Genomic DNA, 21,038 nt, shown 5'->3' with positions numbered 1-21,038 from the left:
TCACCAACTCGGCCTTCTGAGAAGGCCGACCTTTCACTAAAGTCTTACCTTCAAGGGAACCTTCAATGATGCGCAGAGGTGCTGAAATACTATTTTAGTGAAATGATATCCTTCCAAAGGGAGAAGTTGAAATGATGAACATCCCACACAGAGAAACCAACTCAACAACATGGAGTTACGTTTTATTAAGGACTATCTACAGATATTCACTCCGAGTAACAGTCGCTGTAGAATTGACCATCTGCAGCCATTACCTATGCCAGTGGGCCCTCATTCAAACAAGGCAATTCTTGTTTGGTGGTAAGGTAATAACAGAAATCCCTCAGTGTTTGAAGACAGCGGTCCACCTCCCACAGAGCCACACATGAGTGTGGCACACACCTGCATTGCACACAAGACCTGGAACATCTGCATGCTGGATGCATCTGCTCTGTGACGCCTCATCACCAGGAGGCAGACCTCACCTCCCTGCTCTGAACTTGGGGCCCTACAGCCATGGCACCTGCCATGGCACCGCCCAGGGAGGACCAGGGCAAGGTCCACGTTCTCTCCACTCTCCTTCCTTGAGCCCCTGCACCACATTCGCCCTGGAACACAGGCATCAGGGAGCACGCCTGATGTGGAGGAGGATGGTTCAGAGAAGGTATGGACATCACCTCAAGGGAGAAACGCTACGTGCGGCAACAGTGCCCCCCGCAGAGAAGTCCAGTGCCTTTCAGTGTTGAAAACATGACCCTCCTTAATCCTTCCTGGAGGTGCCCCTGTTCCAAGTCCCCAAGACCACCTTCCAAACAAGCATGGGCACCTAATCTTGGCCTGAGGCTCAGCTTTGGAAATAGAGAATTAAGACAATTCCTATACGCACTTCAGACAGAGTGGGTGTGCAGCTGGGAGTCCTGGGGTGTCAGCGCCCGAGACCCTAAAGACAGCTGCCTTCCCTTCACCATCACCTGCCCCATCACCTCCTCTCTATCCTCTACCATCACCTCCACAGGACCTCCACTACTGCCACCTCCACTATGTCCTCTACCATCACCTCCACGGGACCTCCACGACATCCACTAACGTCACCTCCACAGGACGCACATTACCATCACCTCCACTATATCCTGCCCCATTTCCTCCACCAGTAGTTTTTCAGCTATGAGGCTTAATAACCCTAGGAGAAAAGTCTCTCCACTGCTTATGTGGAGGGCACCCTCAGGGCCTCTCAGCAGTCTGGATCCTGCAGAGCCTCCAGGAGTGGGAAGCGGGAACACTGGGCGTGCACTCACCTTTGCCGCGTCGGATATTGAGTCCCAGTTGCCCCCTGAGAGGGCATACTTCCCGCTGCCAATCCTGGCCAGGATCTCCTCTGGAGTGTCATCTGGTCCATTTGCAAAAGGGGTGAATCTGTGTAAGGGGTGAACTTATGGCAATGAGTTTCATTTTACAATCTACACTAAACACTGACACTTTGTTGCTAAAGGGAAGGACTGCTTTCTTTCCCCTGGTGTTTTCTAAGCCCCAGGTTCATGGTGAAGCTAAAGTGCCTCCTAACATGACTTTCCCCACATGGTTGATGTGGAACTGTGTTGGGGATGCAGTTTCTATGGTGTAGTGATGAGAGCCGAGGCTTAAGGTCCGAGAGACCCAAGGTTGATCCATTACTAGCTCTGGGTTCTTAGACAAACCAATTCTTTGAGTCTCAGTTGCAAAACGGGTAACTAATACAGTGGTGGGAATGGTAATGGTCACAAGCCCACTGGCATGCAATATGCCAGGCGCAGACAGCACCATGTGACCAGCATGAGAGATGGCACGGTGACCCATGGTGTCAGCAAGAGCTCTATGCTCCTCTGCCAAACCTGGACCACAAAGCCCTGCCCCTTGTGGGGGATGCTAACTGTAGGGTTATCATGCAACACCTAAGACAGGCCAGCCTCCTCCTGTGAGGGCCTTCGCCACAGCAGGCAGGATGGGGTCTATGTCCAACACGGGCTCCACAGACCTGCAAACGCAGGGAACCAGTGGCTCTTGTAGGATCCCAGTCCTTCCTGGTTAGAAGAAGCCTCTCCTCACTTATAGGTTGGGGCTTCACCAAGGACTCAGAGCTAGTGAAGGGGGACCTGTCCAGGGGCAGACAAGGTCTCTTGCTATAAGGCCACACATCTTGTCACTGGACTAGCCTGTATATGTCTGGTAGCTGTGAGAGTCACTAACTGGCAAGCACCTTCAAAGAGGCCACTTGACCCAGAAGCCTCGGCAGATGCCTCTGGCTCAGGAGGATGTTTCTCAGGCACAGATGTGGCTCCTTTCAAGAGTGGCATGTGTAGCAGAGAGAACACGGGCTAGAAGGCACAAGGCCTGGGAGTTTTGTTGACAGGCAGAGTTGGAGGAAAATGCATGGCTGCATTTCTTATTCTTGCTCTTCAGAAGTCTGAGAGAAACCTAGGCGTGTTGCCTACACACGGCAGGCATCTGCCCCCACATGTGCCAGGGTGGGACCAGCCACAGGGGGCTCTGCCACCTGCAACTGACACCCTGTAAGGCCATTCTTACCCTGCCAGCATGGTGTATAACAGGATCCCCAAACTCCAGACATCACATGCCGCGTCATAGCCTTGCCGCTTGAGGACCTAGGCAGGGACAGCAGTAGATGTTTGAATAGGCAACTCACGTGCCCAGTGTGTCTACCAGGGACACAGAGGGCGGGTGGGGAATAGCAGGGCAGGCCCGCTGCTCCCTAGGACACAGGTGCCCTGAGTGCTGCAGCAGGGTCCCTCACAGAGAGCACACAGTGCCACGGTGCTTGCCAGGCTCTCAGAACCTCATGAAAGTGGAATTATACAATATTTGTCTTTTTGTGCCTGGCTTATTTCATTTACTGTGATATCTTCAAGGTTCATCCGTGTGGCACGTGCCAGGATCCCCTTCTGTTTTAAGTGATATTCCATCCCGTGTACACACATGTTGTTCACCAATCCACCCACGATGGACCTTGCATTGCTTTCACTTTGGGCTACTGTAAATAACACTGTTATGAACAGAAGTGGAGAAATGCGTCAGTTCTGTTGAGCGTGTAGTCGGAGGAGCTACTGAGGTGGCCTAGGATCACCTACTCCAACAGAGGGCAATCCTCCGATCTTTTTAGAGTTGAATAAGGTGGGGAGAAAGTGGCAGGGATGGTCAAGGATGACCTAGGTTTCTGGATTAAATGGGGTCAGGAGCTTTGGTCAGCTTCCCCTGAGATAAGGGCTAGGAGCCTGCCTTACGTCTCTGCCTCCCTGCCCCTGAGAGCTGTGCTGTGACACGCAGGCGCAGCCAGCACACACTGAAGGAACTGAAAGCTCCAGATGCAAGCTCCAGCTTCGTGATCCACTGGCCAGTGACCTTCTATCGCTGAGCACGCTGAGCGTGCCTGTCCTGCACCTATGAACGCAGCTAGCCGTACATACTCTGTCCATACAGTGAGCACAGGAAAAATCAGCAGTGCTTTGTAAAAATGGCCGAGTTACTCAACAATACAGCCTTCTCTAGTCAACAGACCCAAGGCCTTGGGACCCCAGAACGTGCCTCTCTAAACACGCCTTGCTGGCCTGAGGCTGTTGAGCTGAGAGCCAAGCAGTCAGTGCAGGAGAGCTCTCTGTCCGCCCTCCATTTCCCTGAAGATGACACAGGTTCGGGAGGACAGAACATCCCTGGGCCTGCCTGCAGTACATGGGCCATCACTATCAGCCGACACCTGCTGTCAGGCCCTCCCCTCAGTGGCTGCCCAGGGGTTCTGGGTGCTCTTCTGTCCTGTCACTTCCTTAAGAGGCCCCTGTTCTGGGTGGACGATGCTTCAGAATCAGAGCTCTGGGCAGCTCCTAGAGCGCCCCACTGCGGAGTGGCTCCCATACCCGACGTGACCAAAACCTGTTTGATTTTTTCTTGCTCATCTGTCTTTGTTCCAAGGGTTCATTCCAACAAAGAACTGGTAATGGCTGAAGAACAATCACTTTCCCCTCTGCAGGCCCATCAATATTAACTTGGATATGAGGCACTGTGGAACTTAAAGCCAGGTTATTTTCAAAGGGGCCACAGGTTGCTTAAGCAGACGCAGAGCTCCTGGAGAACCTCTCAGTGCCTCCTGGCCCTGCCCTACTGCCCCAGCTGCATCTCAACCCGCACCGGGCATGGGGCAGCAGGCGTGAGCTGTGGCCGTGGGTTTCCTCTGCTGGGCCCCATCAGGTGCCAGGCCTGACTCCCCAGGACTTGCTGTGCATTAACCACACTTGTTCCACGGCAGCCTTGACAATTTCAACCAGAAGAACCCAGAGTCTAAAGCCCTCTCCATCCCTGATCCTCCTGTTCTCTCACCTCACCCCTGCGGCTCCATCCCTATGTTCCCCACCAGAGTGGTCGTCATGGACACACCAGGGACGTGAGCCCCCAAAGGAACTGGCTCCAGTGAGCTTGTGAAGGGGTGTCCACAAGATGGCTTTGCTGACATGCTCTGCAGTGAGGGGCAGGGAGAGGGAGGGCCTGTGCCTGTGGGCAAGCCTTCAGAACCCCGGTGTTCTGAGTCCCGCGGCTGCTGACACTTTGGAGCAAGAACTATAGTGCAAAGAACACTCATCTCCCTCTGCTGTGAAAGAAGCCTGGAGGCCCTGCCTCTCATCACAGTAGCAAGCATGCAGATTTGATCCAGATCCTCGGCACGTTTTACAGGAAGTGTTGCCACTTAAGTTTTTTCAATTAGGAAAGTAAAATGGTAACAGTAACTGTTGAGATTGGCTGATGCCTTGATTCCCTGCAGCAGGTTCTCTCTGGTACTTTCTGGTGGCGCTGCAGATGCACATGGAGATGCCTTAATACCTCAGCCCTCCAGTGGTTTGGCTGTGGGAGAGGCAGGGCACCTCCTTGGGTCCCAGGGGTTTGACTTTCCCTGGGTGGGAGGGGCCTTACCTCAGGGGCCACAAAGTTCGCCGTGTAGCAGGGCGTCATGAGCAGCCCATTCTCGGCTCGCAGCTGCTTGGCAAACCCAAAGTCACAGATTCGGATGGATTCAGGGTTTCCGGACTCGTCCATGTATAGGATGTTACTTGGCTTCAGGTCCCGGTGGACAACCTGCAGGGCAGGAATCGCGAGGCAAGTGTGAGCAGGAGAGAGGAGGCGTGCCAGGCGGGAAGGTCACTGGGCACTTAGGCCAGGTCCTAGGGCAGCAGGCGAGCCAGCCGTGTGACCAGAAGCTCATGCTCCAGAGGGCCCCGTCTCCCTTCGCTCCTGCCGGTCACTCAAGACCAAGCACCCACACGCTTGCTTTTACGATGAAGGAATGGATGAGCCCCTGTCCTAGATAAGGGGACGGCTCAGTGGGGCACTGCCCAAAGGGCGAGGCAAGGAAACAGGAATAAAAGTGTTCCTAGTTGTAGCCCTTGTGCCCACTATGGCCAGGCACTGCAGGGGCTGGGGCGCACCAGTGAGTACTACTGTCACTGGTGTGCTGACTCGGTGACAATGGCTGGGACTCAGGGCCACACAGACACTCTGTAAGTGCATCTGTGCGGCGTGAGGCATCTGCGCTGGGAGCATGAGCCACCGGACAGTGAAAGCTGTCACCATGGCAGTGCTGGCGCCACTTCAAAGCAGACCAGCTATTTAGGGCACAAAGCGATGTCTTCTGAGGGAACAGAGGACCATTGTGAGGACATGTGGCGTGTGCCTTCCTGGCTTGGACCTAAATGTCCCAACTGTTCTGTTACAACCCAGGGAGAGGACCATGAGGGAAATTAAAGGGACACGCTCTGGCAATCAGGCTCAGTTCAAAGACTCCTGAGGGCAAGGAGATGAAGGGTTTTGGTTTCAGTTCCATTACCCCCCCACCCTATTAAACAGAGGAACATCTGCAAAACCCTCATCCAAAGAGGCTGCTCTAGAGTTTGACTGTTGGGGAAAACATACTTAACACCCCCAGACTATGCAAAAAGGACCCACTGTGTGGCTCTGTTCTGGGAGAATATTCTCCTATTCAGAAATTAACTACTTTTTTTTTTTTTTCAATGGTGCTGGTGATCGAGCCCAGGATCTCCTGCATGCCAGACAAGGGCTCTGCCACTGAACTACATCCCAGGCCCTTTTTATTTTGAGATAGGGTCTTATGAAGTCACTCAGGCTGGTCTTGAACTTGTGATCCCCCTGCCTAAACCTTCCCAGTAGCTGGGATGACAGTTCCGAGATGATAACATTTTGAAAGTTTACACCTTGCAGACAGCTGGCCAAGACAGAATTGCAGGCTTCATGAGAATGCTGGAAAGGAAAGAGAGGCAGGTGGAGGGAGGTGTCCTGTGGTGGCTGCTCCCCAGGAGGCTAGGAGTGCCGTCTGCAACCAGCGTGTGACCAGAGGTGAGGTCCTTAGCCTTCCTGTGCTCTGTCTCCTTGTCCGTGCAAAGGACATGGTCTAGACTTTAGGATTCAGTAACTGATGAGCTTAGCTCAGCCCGGAATGTGTGAGGGCTACGTGAAGACCAGCTGCCGCTGCCCTCTCTGCAGGTAGTATCCTGTGCCTCTGTTAAGGAATCCAGCTTCACGCATTGCCAGTAATGAAAATTCTAAACTTCTTTTTATCAAGGCCAGAGAATTTTTTGGTTTTATTTTGGCTAAAGTTGATAGAAGTAAATGTGATTTATTAACTCAACTCCAGGACACACTACGGGCACAAATGACTTTAGACCCTAGACAGGTGGCAGAATGTACCAGATAGGTACCTAGATAGGTCTGATCTAGACCCTATCAGCCCGGGACAGAACAGAGCTAAATGGCCCTGGTCTTCCACCAGTCCCCATAGGTCCACCTGCCCAGCTGCTGCCCTGAATAATTGTCTGTTCCTCTCTTGCTCCCCGGCCTTCCATCGGTCTATTTTATAGATCTTCTGCCAATGAGCCTCAGAGGGGTGGAGGGAAAAGAGCATTTTCCTCCTTATTCCCTCGTGGAGGCACAGACTAGCTGTGACCTGGGAGGAGCTCAGGGATGTCCTCCCTGGAGGGAGCTCAGGGACCGTCCTGCCTGGAAGCCAGGACTCCTGCAGGCTCCAGCTGCCCCCAGAGGCCCTGCTGTCCCAGCACTGCCGCCTGCCCTGCGCCTTACCCCCTGGGAGTGCAGGTAGTCCATGGTCTTGGTGATGGTGCACAGCACGTCACTGGCCTCGCGCTCCGAGAAGTACCGCTGCCGGAGGATGCGGTCGAGGAGCTCCCCGCCACGCATCAGCTCCATCACCAGGTACACGAACTTGCCGTCATCATACACCTGGGGGCCAGAGGAGGCGCACAGAGCTCCAGGACCTGGCTGTCACTCTCACAGCCAGCCCAGGGAGGGCAGTCCTGGTGACCTGGGCAGAGGAGAGAAGCTGGGGGGACAGACTATGATCTGGTCCAGTCAGGCCAGGTGGCTCTCGGGGAGAAAACAACTTTGACACCTGACTGCCAACTGCAGTCAGAGCAAGCAAGGCCTGTGGATGCACGTGGGACAGTCGAGTTTGGCTGAAGTGGACCGTCCAGGGACACCGCCGGCCTTGGTGAGACAGACACAGGTAGTGCGACTGCAGCATCCCACTGCAAGGGTAGAGTCCGGGGTCCTGCTTCTCCAAGCAGCCCCAGTGATGTCCCTGTACCTCACTTTACCAAGTAGGCCTGAGGGAGCCATGCTTTCCTTCCAGGGGGGTGACAAAAAGAGAAGGCTTTTGTCTATGCTGGCTTTAATCTCAAAAACTCAATTAAAAAAAAAAAACAAAACCCAAAAACTCTGGCCACGTTTGTGCCCATCACGTGTGTGAAGACCATGCGTGCACCCAGTCACCAGGCACACGCGGAGCCCAGGGCATCAAGCCCTGAGAACTTGATGCAAAACGGAGCAAAGGACCTACATATGCTTATTTTTAGCTCACTAATCTCCATTTAAGTGACAAATATCCAGAACAAACTGCTGAAATAATTTGCCTAACTTTGAACTTAATAAAAGATGTAAAGTTAATTTTGGCATGATTCTACTTTTTATTCATGTTTTTTGGTGTGTCTGTTTTTGAGCTTGTGAACACCAGTGTTCTACTTTTGACCGGCCTGGAATCGCTCATCCCAAATGAAGCAAAAGTGGCTTGGGAGGCTTAGGGAGTCTCTGCTTGTGAATGTGACGTAATAAAGACACCACGGAGAGCACGCTGAACCTGTGTGGTGGAGGCAACTGCAGCCCGAGGACCGGAGAGAGCCCCACTCAGGCTCTCTGTACCTGAGACACTTGCTCCTCAGGCTTCTTGGGAATGAAGTGAAGCCTGAGGACCTGGAGGGACATGGAGGTGGCCCTGGGCCTAGAGGCTCTGGACCTGTGATGCTGGAATAACTTAAATCTGAGCGGGAGGGGAGGAGGAGGAGCATCGCCTCCTGTCCCCCACCCTAAGCCCTGCACCCCATAGGCCTTACTGGGCTTCCTGATGCTCCAGGTGGCCAATTCCTGCTCCTTCCCCCTGGCCAGGGAAAGGGACCAGAACCACCTCACAGAGAGAGGTTCTTACCTGATCTCACCGCCTCACCCAGACCTCCCCCACTTCCTGTTACAGTGGCGGATGAGGACAGGCAGCAGGTTCATGAAGGTGTTGTCTCTGTTGCGCACACATCATGTGATTTGGAAAGAGTGGGGGAACTGCCCTCAGGAGGTACATGCAGGTCCAGCAAGTTGGGATGACCAGTCGCAGAGTGCTCAGGGGCAGGAGGAGCTGCTGCCCTAGGCCTGGTAAGCACTGGAGCCCTGTGGAGCCTGCCCTGAGTAAAGGGGGGATTTCTGAATCAGATGAAGAAAGGAAGAGCAGAGGCCACTCACGTCTTTGAGGGTGATGATGTTTGGGTGCTGGCCATACCGCAGGAGGATCTCGATCTCTTCTGAGGGGTCTCTTTTGCTCTTGTCGATGATCTGGAACAAACATGGTGTGTGGCAGTGAGAGGTTTGCTGCAGAACCCTTTCAGACTAGGGTCTGGATAAGGACTGGCCCTACCTGGCCTCCCCATTCTGCCTCCCCTTCCCATGTCTTCCAGCCTCACACCATCAAGACCACTTAGACTCTTCTCAAAGTTCAGGGCCAGTCCTTTCTCTAAGGCAGCATAAGAGATTCATTTAAAAATCAGGTGTGTGAGCCTTCAGACTTGAGGTATCATAAGGCTGGGAGGAAAAGGGCAACCACGGGGGTACACAAGCCCTAAATTGCAGAACTTGTGTTCCCACCACCAGCCTGAGTAGCTTGAGCCTCCAGCCACAGGGCCTCTGCCTTGTTCCTTGTTCTTGAGCCTCCAGCCACAGGGCCTCTGCCTTGTTCTCCACACCAGCAACAAAATAAGGTGAAGTGCAAGGTTCTCTCCAGGAGATGCTGGGCATGGCTCACCACAGGCTGGGTGTGCCCGGGGCTGAGACAAGGGGAAGATCTTTCTCGTTTCAGGCCTCCTTGGCCAGCACTCCTACCCAATGTCTTGGGAGAGCTGAAAAAATTGCTTTTCCCAAGAAAATGGATGGCTTTGCCTGGCCAGTGTCAAGAATCAGGCCTGCTTTGGAACAGGCTTGGCTGTGCTGCTGGCATGGGACGGCCAACATGCCAGATGCCCCCTCACTCCCTTGCTTCCGCTTCCTGTGTGTGTGGGCAGGTGGGGAGGGGACCCATTCGTGAGAAGCCCACCGCTCCTGTGTTGCAAGACATTCAGAGCAGAAGTCACCTTCTGAACCCCGGCACACTGCCTCCTTGCCCCTAAGTCCACCTGATCTCAAATGCTCACTCTGGAGAAGGCAGTCACGCCACCATCAAGCTACTCTACCACCCTGAGGACTCTCGGGGAAGCTCTGCACACGGCCTGGTTTCTTTGGTTGAGATGAACCCAATGCTAGGCTAGCCTTCGCCTTCCTGCTGGTGATCAGTGATGTACTCTCCTCCCGTCACTTATGAAGAGCCCTGCAGTGGCCAAGCCTGCCCTGATCCCATGAGCCACACTGTGCAGGAGAACCAGTGCGGCTCCCTTTCTTGACACAAAATCTCTCTGCCTAGCACATTTTACTCTGCTAAAGTTTTAGCTAGGACACTGGGATGATCTGTTTTCTGATTAGGCCGACACAGAAGGCATCGACCTGAAGCAGGCATTCATAAAGAGTCCTTCGATGGACGGAGGCTCCTAAACAAGTCATGGCCCACCTGTGCTGCAAACTGTCTTTACACCCCTGGGAGGGGGGTGGCCAACTGGGTCCTGATCTCCAACGTGACCACCTATGGGCATCCCATCCCCCTGGGCTGGGGTCTCTTTGCAATCTGAGAAGGTTGAAATACATTCATATCATTGTTTCTAAAGACAATTCCATGATAGAGCGATGTACTCTCAGTATATACTAAGTCCGTTTGGTCCCCACGTAAAGGAACAGGATGCAGATAAACAAGAGGAGCATTTTCCTGCAGCCAGGGACACTTGTCAGGACAAGCAAGGAGAAGGGCAGACGTAGCACAGGCGCATCACTTGTTTTAAAAACAGGGAAGGAACGTTAAGTAGACATTCTACTTCCTGTGTCTGCATAAATAACCCTGGAGGAAAGAGAGAAGGTGAATGACCTCAGCTTCCCCTGGGGAGGGGATCAGGTACCAGGGGCAGGGGCAGGAGACCTAGCTGTGTCCTCTCACAATTTGTGAATTCTACACTATGCAAATGTATTATCTATTCAAAAAATTAGATATAAGAACGATGTGATTACAGGAAACCACCTGAGGATTACACGTGGTTGACTTGTGTGTTCACCCTGGTATCTATTTTATTATGTGTTCTTTAGTTGTAAGTCACAAAAGCAATTTATAGTATTTGTAAACAGTTGTTTTTTAAAGACTTTAAGATCTCAATGACATTTCAAAAATATTTTTAAGACTGTAAAAGAAGTGAATGTGTGTGTGCAAGTGTGAGCCACCTGAGTTCTGACACCTGGGAGCCACCATGTCACTAATCTGTTATAATCTGATAGACAGTTGAATATGTGTATGGCTTTTTTATTACATTTTAAATGGAATATTCAAACCTTCCCAAGTGATTTATTTGGTGGAACCCCTGCGGTACCTCTGAATGCGACAAACCAGCTGTTCTCTGAGCCGCTCTGGCGCTGGGTAAAGGAAGGGGTACAAGAGAGGGTGCCGGGTCCAGGTCCTCAGTGGGGAGTGCTGTGTGGAGAAGGAGCTGAAGGGTCCAAGCGGTTCTGCTGCTCTTTCTGGAAGTGTGAGCAGCTGTCATGAGTGAAGGTCTGATCTGACCCCGTGGCAGGAGGGTGTGCAGCTGCAGGTGACAGCCCGCGGTGGCGTGGCAGCTCAGCCTTGGTGCTCCCCTTCCTGGCGCTTGGCCTTGTGGTTGGAGGTCCAGGTCCCATTGAGAGCCACAGGTGGAGGAAGGTCTGAACCTCCCTGGAGGCCACGTGAGTGGTGGCCTGGTCCTGGGGCCAGCTTGCCCGGAGCCGAGTCCTGGCTTCACTGTCTACACTGCTGGGGTCCTGGTGGGTGCCCAGGCCTCTCGAGCCTCAGCGTTTTCATCTGTAAAGTCTGGGATAACTGTGGGCATCTCCTGGGGCTCCCATCAAGATTAAACTGACATGTATCAATGCCCAGCTGGCCAACAGAAAGCCCTTGATACAAGAGAGTCAATCTCGTGACAGTGATAAAATACAATCATCCTTATGATCTCAGGAGGGGACCAGGTGGCTGTGACCTGTCACATTTGTGCACTGAAACATCACTTTTGGTTTTTATCTCTGAATCTTCCCCTCAAGCCAAAGTCACACAGAAGGGTGATGTCAGGGGTAGAAGGTGTTTTGGTTAAAGGCCCCAGGAGAACATCAGATGTCACACACAGAGGGGTCTGTAAAGGTTTTGCTGAGGGACGGGCTCCTATAGTGTGCGGACACTACAGGGAGCTGGCAAGGGACAGCTCCTGGGGATGGCACAGAGCAGCCACTGCCCAAGGGCTGCAGGGACCAGAGAGACTGCTGGGGTGGAGAGCCCCGTGTTCCCCCTTTCCTACAGTGTCCACCTGTCAATGCAGAATGCCTGCAGGCCAGAGGCAAGGCCACCACACTGTGGGTGTGGCTCTTAGCCACGGGGCAGCGAGGAGGGGAAGGTGGGGAACAGAGACCCCGTCTGGAAGGGACATGCACGTGTGGCATACCTACCCTCCCAGCTTTCCACCTCCCCTACCCTGGATCATTTCAAATCCTGCCTGGGCCACGCTGACTGCACACGCAGACCGGATCTGTTTACACCTGATGCTGTCAGAGTGTGGGGTGGTTTGTCGTCACTCTTTCTCTGTAAAGTTTTGCTAAATTTTTACTTTTATGTTTGCAGGAAGGGTAAACTACTTAAGGGATGTGTTTGTCAGCTTTTTGTGCTGTGGCAAATTCTTGAGAAAGACAACCTCCCATGGCTCGTGACGTCAGCAGTTCCAGTGTGTGGTCAGGCTCTGGGCTGGAGTGAGGCAGCACACTGTGGTGGGCAGTGTGGCAGAGCAGAGCTGCGCAGCTCGCGGTGACTGAGATGAGCAGGCAGAGACACACAGAGATGCTGGGACGGGATGAGGCATACCTCCCTGGGCCCACCCTGTGACCGACTTGCTCCAGTTAGGTCCCCCTCCTGGGTTTCACTGCCTGCCTATGATCTTGTGGCTGTGACTCTCCCAATGGGCCAAACCACCATGAGGTCCAGGCCTTCCCAAGTCCCCACCTCTGTGCTGCTGTCCCGGGGATCAGGCCTTCGGGGAAGAGTCCAGATCAAACCCACAACCAGAGTGTGAAGGGAAAGCTCCATGGAGAAGGTGGGGCAAGGTGACCGCCCTGCTTCAGTGGCTGGGCAGCTGGGTGGGAGCGACTGTTCAGAAGTGTCAGGGAAGGAACCGCCCAGTGAGCACCACTGGATTTCTTCTTTGTGGGGTCACTTTCTTGGGATTTGATATTGTTGATTTTCTTCTACCAACAATAAGTTGTGGTGTATCGATTCTTTCTTCTGAGAATTTTATAATAATACTGTTTTATTCTCTTCATTATCACCCAGCCTGGGGAGGGGTCCTAGCAGGCATGCTCAGGGTGTGCCTCTCCAGGGTGTGTTCCATGTGGCTGTCTGGACAGAGGGGCCGGGTGGAGGTCTCCTGCCCTCTCCTCGCTCTCATCTGGCGGCCTCTGTGGAGAAAGGGCACCCGTGGGACGTGACTCTGCCCAGTAGGCAGTGGGCCTGCAACAGGTATGTGTCACTGTGTAGCACACTGTCTCCACCCCCCTTGAAAGCACCTTCAGCTGCGGCCAGTGTGGTGGACAGCTATTCCAGGCCAATGGAGCAAGCAGTGTCACACATCATTCCTGGTGGCCCAAGAGGCAGCTGAGGAGGAGACTGTGTCACCATGGATATGCCGGTCTCACTTCCTTCCTGACGTTGCTCCTCCACCCCGTCTTTCTCTCCTCTCTCCAGAGGGACAGACCTTGAAGGCACGCAGCAGGCCACACTCCCTGGGCAGGCACTCTTTGACCTGCCAGAAGGTTCCGGGACATGTTAGAAGCGAGGTAGCAGAGCCTGTGACTGCTTGAGAAATCTGCAGACACTTCCTCCTGTAAAGCTGATTTAGACAAGTGACAGAAGAAGAGCCTCAGTGCTTCCCTGGTGGAAAACAAAATTAAAATTTCCATGCCAATCAGTCCTAAAAATAAGCCCTATTCAGGCCAAGCATCTGTCTTAATTCCGTTTCTTTTTTGGTTGACAAATTACATGCACAGTATGAAAATGAGCCCAGACACGTGAGCACTGCTCGCTGTGAATGAACAGCAAGCTCCTCTTAGGAGAGTGAGCCGGCCCTGCCCTGTGCCTGGAGGCAATGCCCACCACTGGGATTAAGAACTGGGGGTACACGCACCCAACTCTCTCTCTTCAATTCTTTTGCTCAGGCAAACAAGGACCATAAGAACAAGACTCAGAGTGCTGCTAGCCGGCAGGGACTGCCTCAAGGCTCCCATTCCCTCCAGGAGCTTGGCGAGGGAGTGGGACCGTTAACGAAGAAGTGACTGGTACCTGTTCCCAGGAACACAGGTTTTTTTGTTTTAAATATTTATTTTTTAGTTGTAATTGGACACAATACCTTAATTTTATTTATTTATTTTTATGTGGTGCTGAGGATCGAACCCAGGGCCTTGCATGTGCTAGGTGAGTTCTCCACTGCTGAGCCACCACCCAGCCCAGGAACACAGGTTTGAAGGTAAAACATGCCAAGAGAAAAACTAGAATAATAATATCATTTAATTTCTGATCCTGATATTCCCTTTTTTTGGGCTACGGCTTCTGGTTCTGTGTCCGTGCGGCCCCTCATCCCTGGGTCTGACATCTGGGTGGGGCTGTGGAGGCAGGCAGTGCACGAAAACAGCCCAGGTGGGGTGACAGGTACCAAGAGGAAGGCCAAGGTGGGCCAGTGGGAGAGCGGCAGCAACAGTCCCCTCGGGTGAGGGTTTTCTGTGCCACCACGGATATGTACCAAGATGACAGAACCAGGAGCGAGGCATAGAGAAATAAAGTCCTACGATCAGGGACAGGAGGAGATGCCTGTGCTCTGAGCAGCTTGGGGATGGGTCCAGTGAGAGGAATGTGGGGACAGGAGCGGTGACCAGCTGGCAACATGGGTCCTACAGGCTGCAGCCAGACTGGATCCTGCCCAAGTGATGGGGACCAGGGGAGGTGGGGTTTGGGCAGAGGAAGGCTGAGACCCAGCCTGTTTGACACAATTAACTTGGCTGTGGAGCCCGGACGAGGCACACAGAGCTGGTCATGGAAGCAATAGGGGTCTGTAGCTGCGCCTGGACTTCTCAGAAAAGACACCTGGTCGTCTGCAGAGCTCCACGGCTGCTGGTGACACCGATGTCTGGGAGCCTGGATGTCCAACCCCTCTAGCAGCTCTTCTTGCAGGCCCAGGGCTCGTTGATTCTGCAGGGGCCTGCCGCCCACCCACATCATCATCACAACCAGCTCCATCTTTCATGACTTGGGCCTCACACAGTGGCCTGATGACCCAGCAGAACAGAATGTTGGGCTCCTTAATCCTAAGGGGAGGCGGGGAGTGCAAAGGCTGAACAAGCACCTAGGGCAATGCGGGGAGGTCCCTGGCTGCCCACTCACCAGCAAGGCGTCCTCCAGTGGTCACCCTGGGCGGGTCTCTGCTCTCCAGGGATATCAGTGGCACTCGGAGACTAAGTGACTGTGCACAGCACAGCACTGGGATGACCTTGGCAGTGCAGTCGCAATTCTGCCTGGGGACTCAGGCTCCTGCTTCTTTGCTCCTTCTGCAATTCCTAACATGGTGGTTTGCCAAAGAGGACAGAGGCTGGGTGGGTTTGGCTGGTTAAGTCAGCTCCATGCCTAGCTAAGTCGAGAAATCTCTCAAGGAGCACCGAACGTACCACGCCTGGGAGAAGCTGCGAGTCTGTGCAGGTTTCTGTAGCAGATTAGCTCTGATCTGAACAGATGCCCTTATCTAGTCCTCCTGATTTCTGCCTCTGATACATGGCTGGGAATTCTTCTGTTTGTGCAAAACAGACTGTCTAGAACATGCGCATGATTCTGCCAAGCCACAAAGACCTAAGAACAAAAAAATAAAAAACTCCCTCTCAACTCTTACAAAGTGAGTATGGCACCTTGATGGCACACAAATACCAACCATTTTCCTTTCAAATACAACCAAATTCCTTTCTCCTTCCTTTCAACCCCGCTCAGCCACAGTGACCTTCAACACTCCACCATCCACTCCGCTGCCATCTCCTTCGGAGCTCCCTGTGCTCTGACCTGCTCGCAGCTCTGCCACGCTATCTCACGGTGCTGTACACCAGCCTCCTGGGCAGGTCCTGGAAACAAAGGCACCTGTAGTCTTACACCGAGTCCTCAGCGGTCTGTCACCACACGACGTCTCCAGCTGCAGGGCGCAGGGTCACCGTGCAGCTAAGATGCAGCTGACAAGAGGAGGAGGAGGTACTGAGGCCCGAGAGGGCTTTTTCCCACCGTCCTAACCTGGCTGGCGTGCAGAGGGGCATCCGTGTGGAGTCAAGCCTGAGCCGGTCTGTGAGGAGGAAGAGGTACGCTGCCCTTTCCACCTGTGGCCAGACTGTCCTGTGGAGCACCTGGATGGTCTCACACTTGCCAAGTCCACAGAAAGGGACCAAGCCTGAGAATTCCGCTTTCCACTCAACCAGCATTCATTGAGTCCCCGCAGTACACTGGGCGAGTGCCAGTGGGCTGGGTAAGTGATGACAGTTGATGGCTCATCCAGGACCAGTTCCAGCCACCACTCACCAAAGCCCTCCACAGGGTGTGCGGCAGATAGCAGGGACTCAGCTTAAAAATGCAGCTGAAAATATATGCAAACCCAGAGATCTTGGTGACCGGGAACATTGTGGCAAACCAGTTTCAATGTAACTGTAACAGTAGATTATATGGTGACAGTAACCACAGGGGTGAGATAGAGAAGTGATCATGCAAAACATGATGGAATTCCAAGAACAAGAGCACTGCATGGGACTTGACCTTGGTAGAGGTGACCAGTGGCCTACCTCCTCCCAGAACAACCCACACTCTGAGTCACTGCTCTGTCACAGGGAGGACTGCCCTGGCACAGAGTTCCTGGTCAGATTACCATCCCCCTTCTTGAAGAGTCACTAGGAACAGCAAAGAAGGAGCAGTCCACCTCACCTGCACAAGGGCTTCCTAGAGTTCTGTCCACTGAGCTTCCTGCTGCCCCCAGGATGCTCAGGGCTGGGATTCTCAATGCACCAGTGTCGATGCCATTGGCTGAATAATTCAGGGGGAGGGGGTGTCCTGTGTGGTGCAGGGTACTAAGCAGCATCCCTAGCCCGAACATGCCAGTGCTAGTGCCATCTACTGTCCCATCTGCTGTGATGACCAAACTTTCTCCCCCACTGCCGGTGTCCCCAGGGTGGCAAAATCACCCCACAGATGATGACCTGGTCACAGTGGTCCTGTTCAGCTGCCATTGCTGCATCCTCCTTCCTGCTCATCCCCCAGGGGCTTCTGAGTCGCTTTTGTGTGAGATGAGGAGGACGCCCTGTGCGGCCTGACTGGGTTCTTTCACAACAAAGCAGGTCCCTTGTCATCCATGAGCCATGAAGGATTTGGACGGCTGCATTTGTGACCCATTCCAGTGGCTACTGAGAGTGGTGAATCCAAGGGACTGAGCCTCAGGACTTTGGCTGAAGGAGGCCCAAGCTGCATGCCAGGTGTCTGCCTGCTGTGTCCTTCCATCCGTGTGACAGCAGGAAATGCACTGAAATGTGCTCCAAGCCATTCCCTCAGGAGCTGATGCTGCTACTCATTGACCAGTCAGCTGATGTGGAAAAAGCTAAAAATACTCCCATTACTTTCTACCTAGAGAATGTTGAAATGAGACACAACAGCCCCCTGAAATCTGCTAATGCAGTTTGGTGACAAAGAAGCACTGTTGCCACAACACGGCCAACTCTGCCATCTCTGAAGGAGGCCGAGAGCCCTTAGCTACTCAGACTTTTGCCACTGCACAGGGCACAGCTCAAGTACACTTCTGAAGTAGCTCTGCATCCTTGGGACAGTGGCCCCGTGCTGCATGTTGCGCAGACGCCCAAGGTTTCTCCATGATCCTGTTCCTTCCTGCTTGGGTTAATTTAAGCATCTTGCAGACAGATTATGACCCACCGAGTCTCAGAAAGAATGTGGGAGATCCCTTCATGTTCACCAGCTGAAGTGGGCCCGGGAGTTCAGGACTTGCACAAGGGAAACAGGAAGGCCTGACTGCTGCTTCCACGGTCAGCAGGAGCCACAGTGCCCGGCTGCTCTTAGGGAGCGAGGGGGCAGGGAGGGTTGTCACAGATTCCACAGGGACGGGCTCAACATGGTCCTGGGACCAAGTCATATGCACTTTAACAAAGCCGGCTTCAGACAGCCTTTGCATGAGAGCTGGACGTGGGAATGTTGGCGAGAACACGCCACTGCCCTAGACAATGGGGGCTTCTCTGCAGGGGCACAGAAGGCAGCTGACTACTCGGGGCTATAGAGTGTGACAATGGGCTGTTTCTCTGTGCCTGCTGTCAAGGGCAGCTGTTCCTAGGATGGCTGAGCTCACGGGGGACACAATCTGAATTTCTATTACAAATGACCCACACAGAAAATTCGGAGCCTATGTAAGCTCACCAAGCATAAGGGAAACACATTTCAAAGCATAAATGACATTCCCCTGCCTACAGTGGAACCCAGGTCTCCAGGGCCAGCATGCATGTGTGCCTGGGCAGGCACTGTCCCCGTTCTCCCACGAGCTCCCCCCATGGTCAGGTGGAGGGCAGGAAAGATGAGACTGCCAGCATCCAGACCCCAGGTGCACTGGGCCCAGTGCCTGTGCTGTGGCAGGATCTCCAGGTTGGGCGCTCTTTCTCCTGCCATGGGGTGCTTCCCAGGACTTCAATCATGACATACTCCTCCCTGCAAACTCTCCTCCACGTGCTGAAGGCCCACCAGCTGGACTCACAAGGTAATGAACTGCTGCTCATGGTCAAAGTCTCCTATTTATGTAGGAAATCAAAGATACATTTGCCAAGAAGACACAAGTTCCTGAGATGTTCTGGCTGGTGTCTTTCTCCTGGGCTGAGCATTTTCACAGTCTAAGAAGCAAGGAGCAGGTGTCCCCAGGGAATAGGCATGCTACCCTGAGTAAGTGCCTCCAAACCTCGGCTTTCACAAGACAGCAGTGGAGCTGTGGGCAAGAGGGGGCGGTCAGAGCTGTCCAGAGTGAGGGCAGGACCGGGGTGGGCAAAGTCACTCCCATCCCAATCCTGCCGTACCCGTAGGCTGTCTCACCCAGATGCTCTTTGCAGAGTTGGGCGGTACCAGGAGTGACAGAGTGGGAAGGAGCCAGGATGGTGCTGGTCATGGTGGCAAAGGCTTGGACCTTGTCCCTCAAGAGCCTTGAGGGGAAATGGTAGACTTTAAAGAGTCTTGAGATCTCACAGAGACAATTAGAATCACTTTTTGCAAATAGTGGTTCTGATTTTAGTAGGAAGCTTTAGCTTTAATCCACATTTTACCAACTAGAAAACTGCATTTTGGATTCTAAAATCAAATACTGAATCTAGCAACAATTACAGGGACTTCTTGTCACTATGGAGAGGGTGCCCGTTGGATTACAGGCCATGCAATTGCTACTGTGCGCTCTCTTGACAGTCTGAAGTGAACCCACTAGCTCTCGGCTTGCGGGTTGTGAATATGTTGTCTGTCTCCCTTGTCTCTTGTTTTTGTTTTGGTTTGGTTGCACCTTCCTTCCTTCTCACTTCCTCTCTCTTTCCCTCTTTCCTTTCTTCCCAACTCTATTTCCTTAAATACTGGGTGCTTAAAGGAGTTGTTCTTGACCTGTATTATACATAAAGCTACTGACAGTGGTCAGTTCCCACATGTTGCATATAACTGAAAATATGATCTGCAAAACAAGTTTTTAATGGCTGACCCCACATCAAAGTGACTGGGACTCCAGCACGTTGGAGCTTAGAACTGCAAGCAGGGAACACTGTCCAGGCTCCTGAGGTCCCACCAGGCCCTGCCCCTGAGCTCGCCCCGCCCCCGGAGGCTCTTCTCTGCGCCCGCCTTACCTTCACAGCGTACTCTGCGTCGGTGGCTTTATGCACACACCGCTTGCACACGGAGTAGGAGCCCACCCCAATGTCCTCCTTGATCTCGTAGCCATCGGTGAAGTGGATGTTGTTCCCATGTAACTGCTGCAGAGGCCAAGAAGGGAGGGCCATCAGCACTCCTGTGCAAAGGCACGTACAGCCTCCTGCACCCAGATTATTCTGTGCCCACTGAACAGACATTTCTCTTTAAGATCTGAGATAATGGGCATCCAGAAGCAAAAAGGAAGATGTGCTTGTAGATATGGGCACATGGCTCCACCGTCTGTGTCCAGAGTGAGTGTCTAGCTGGAATCTGATGCCCGGGCCTCAGGGCACCTGCTTCTGACCTCATAAGGCAGCCCCACCAGCACACTCTCATCCAAGACATACAGCCCCAACATGGTCACATCCAGTGTCCACCTCACATACACCACTGTTCTCCATAAGGGCAGAAGAGAATACTGTGGGTTCCAGCCATCCACTTCCCTGAATAGAGAAATTCCTAAATAAGGTTAATTCTAATTCTTTTTTAGAATTCTGAGTTATGGTTATATTTTGGAAAATTCTTTATAAAAATGTCCTCTTTTACCGACCTCTCAGAGACATGGTACCACTCTGCCCCTGTGGGGCAGGTGACGTCCTCTGCCCTTGCAAGGACAGCTGGTCAAAGTTGCCCCGCCCACAGAAAGGCAGGAGTGGGAAAGGCCCATTTCCTGCTTGATCTGGCAGATCACACTGCTTTCTGGGCTCCGCAGGGCGAAGGTGCCCAAACCTGACCTGAGGCCCCCCGGCATACACCCACTGTGGCATTCTTCTGGAAGATGTAAGTGAGACAGAAACAAAAGCAACAGTTGGTCTCCATGGGGATCATCATGGCCACGCTCAGTAACAACGGAAATGTGGGGGAAGACGAGGTGCCCAACACCACCTCCCCTGAGCACTTCGCATCCAAGGTAACCAAGGTCCTCCAGCACCCCAGCCTGTCTGAGTCTGCAGGGGTGGCCAGAGCCAGGCATCAGCTGAGTGTCCTCCATGCCTGACCCCCCCAGGGAGGATGGAGCTACCTGCACAATCGGGTGAACTGGAGCCTTGTGGAGGTCCTGCTGGGAGGGCTCCGGACCCAGGCTGGAGGCCACAAAACTGAATCCTCTAAACAGATGGTGAGCGTTGGCACTTGGGGGCACACCAGGAGAGTCTGTGGGTGAACAACAGCAGAGTTCAGGTTCACGAGAGCAGTGAGCTTGGGAAGAAGGGACAGTGTACATGTACGTGTGTCATCTGTGCACAGAGGTCTGCAAAGCCTGGAGCCCAGGAAGTTACTTTAGTCTGGGAAGTGCCAAGGTTTGACTTTCAAATGACAACAA

The 21,038-nt window shown here is 53.2% G+C and overlaps 2 protein-coding genes across 15 annotated transcripts in view; one reads left to right on the top strand and one right to left on the bottom strand.

Moving 5' to 3' along the window:
* The window catches only part of LOC107153100, a 30,153-nt gene extending 16,436 nt beyond the window's left edge, over positions 1-13,717 (top strand). Inside the window, exon 5 of one of the 5 annotated variants that reach the window (XR_007348644.1) lies at positions 13,466-13,717. The gene's annotated coding sequence lies outside the window, so the exon portion shown is untranslated. Of the gene's footprint in view, positions 1-55; positions 2,371-3,297; positions 4,744-13,465 lie in introns of those variants that run through there. The other 4 variants (XR_007348646.1, XR_007348645.1, XR_007348640.1 and 1 more) reach the window with 4 other exon arrangements.
* Positions 1-21,038, bottom strand: part of Rps6ka2 (ribosomal protein S6 kinase A2) — a 297,075-nt gene that overhangs the window by 4,007 nt on the left and 272,030 nt on the right. For all 10 annotated transcript variants that reach the window (XM_048805828.1, XM_048805830.1, XM_048805829.1 and 7 more), the window contains 7 exons: positions 20,739-20,869; positions 19,654-19,779; positions 8,830-8,919; positions 7,108-7,266; positions 4,930-5,091; positions 2,542-2,618; positions 1,275-1,392 (listed from right to left, as the gene is read on the bottom strand). In XM_048805828.1, coding sequence (XP_048661785.1) covers positions 1,275-1,392; positions 2,542-2,618; positions 4,930-5,091; positions 7,108-7,266; positions 8,830-8,919; positions 19,654-19,779; positions 20,739-20,869 — 863 coding nt within the window. The remainder of the gene's footprint in view (positions 1-1,274; positions 1,393-2,541; positions 2,619-4,929; positions 5,092-7,107; positions 7,267-8,829; positions 8,920-19,653; positions 19,780-20,738; positions 20,870-21,038) is intronic.

Source organism: Marmota marmota, unplaced genomic scaffold (assembly GCF_001458135.2).
Source record: "Marmota marmota marmota unplaced genomic scaffold, marMar, whole genome shotgun sequence".
Classification (NCBI taxonomy): domain Eukaryota; kingdom Metazoa; phylum Chordata; class Mammalia; order Rodentia; family Sciuridae; genus Marmota; species Marmota marmota.
This window is presented reverse-complemented; position numbering and strand designations above follow the sequence as displayed.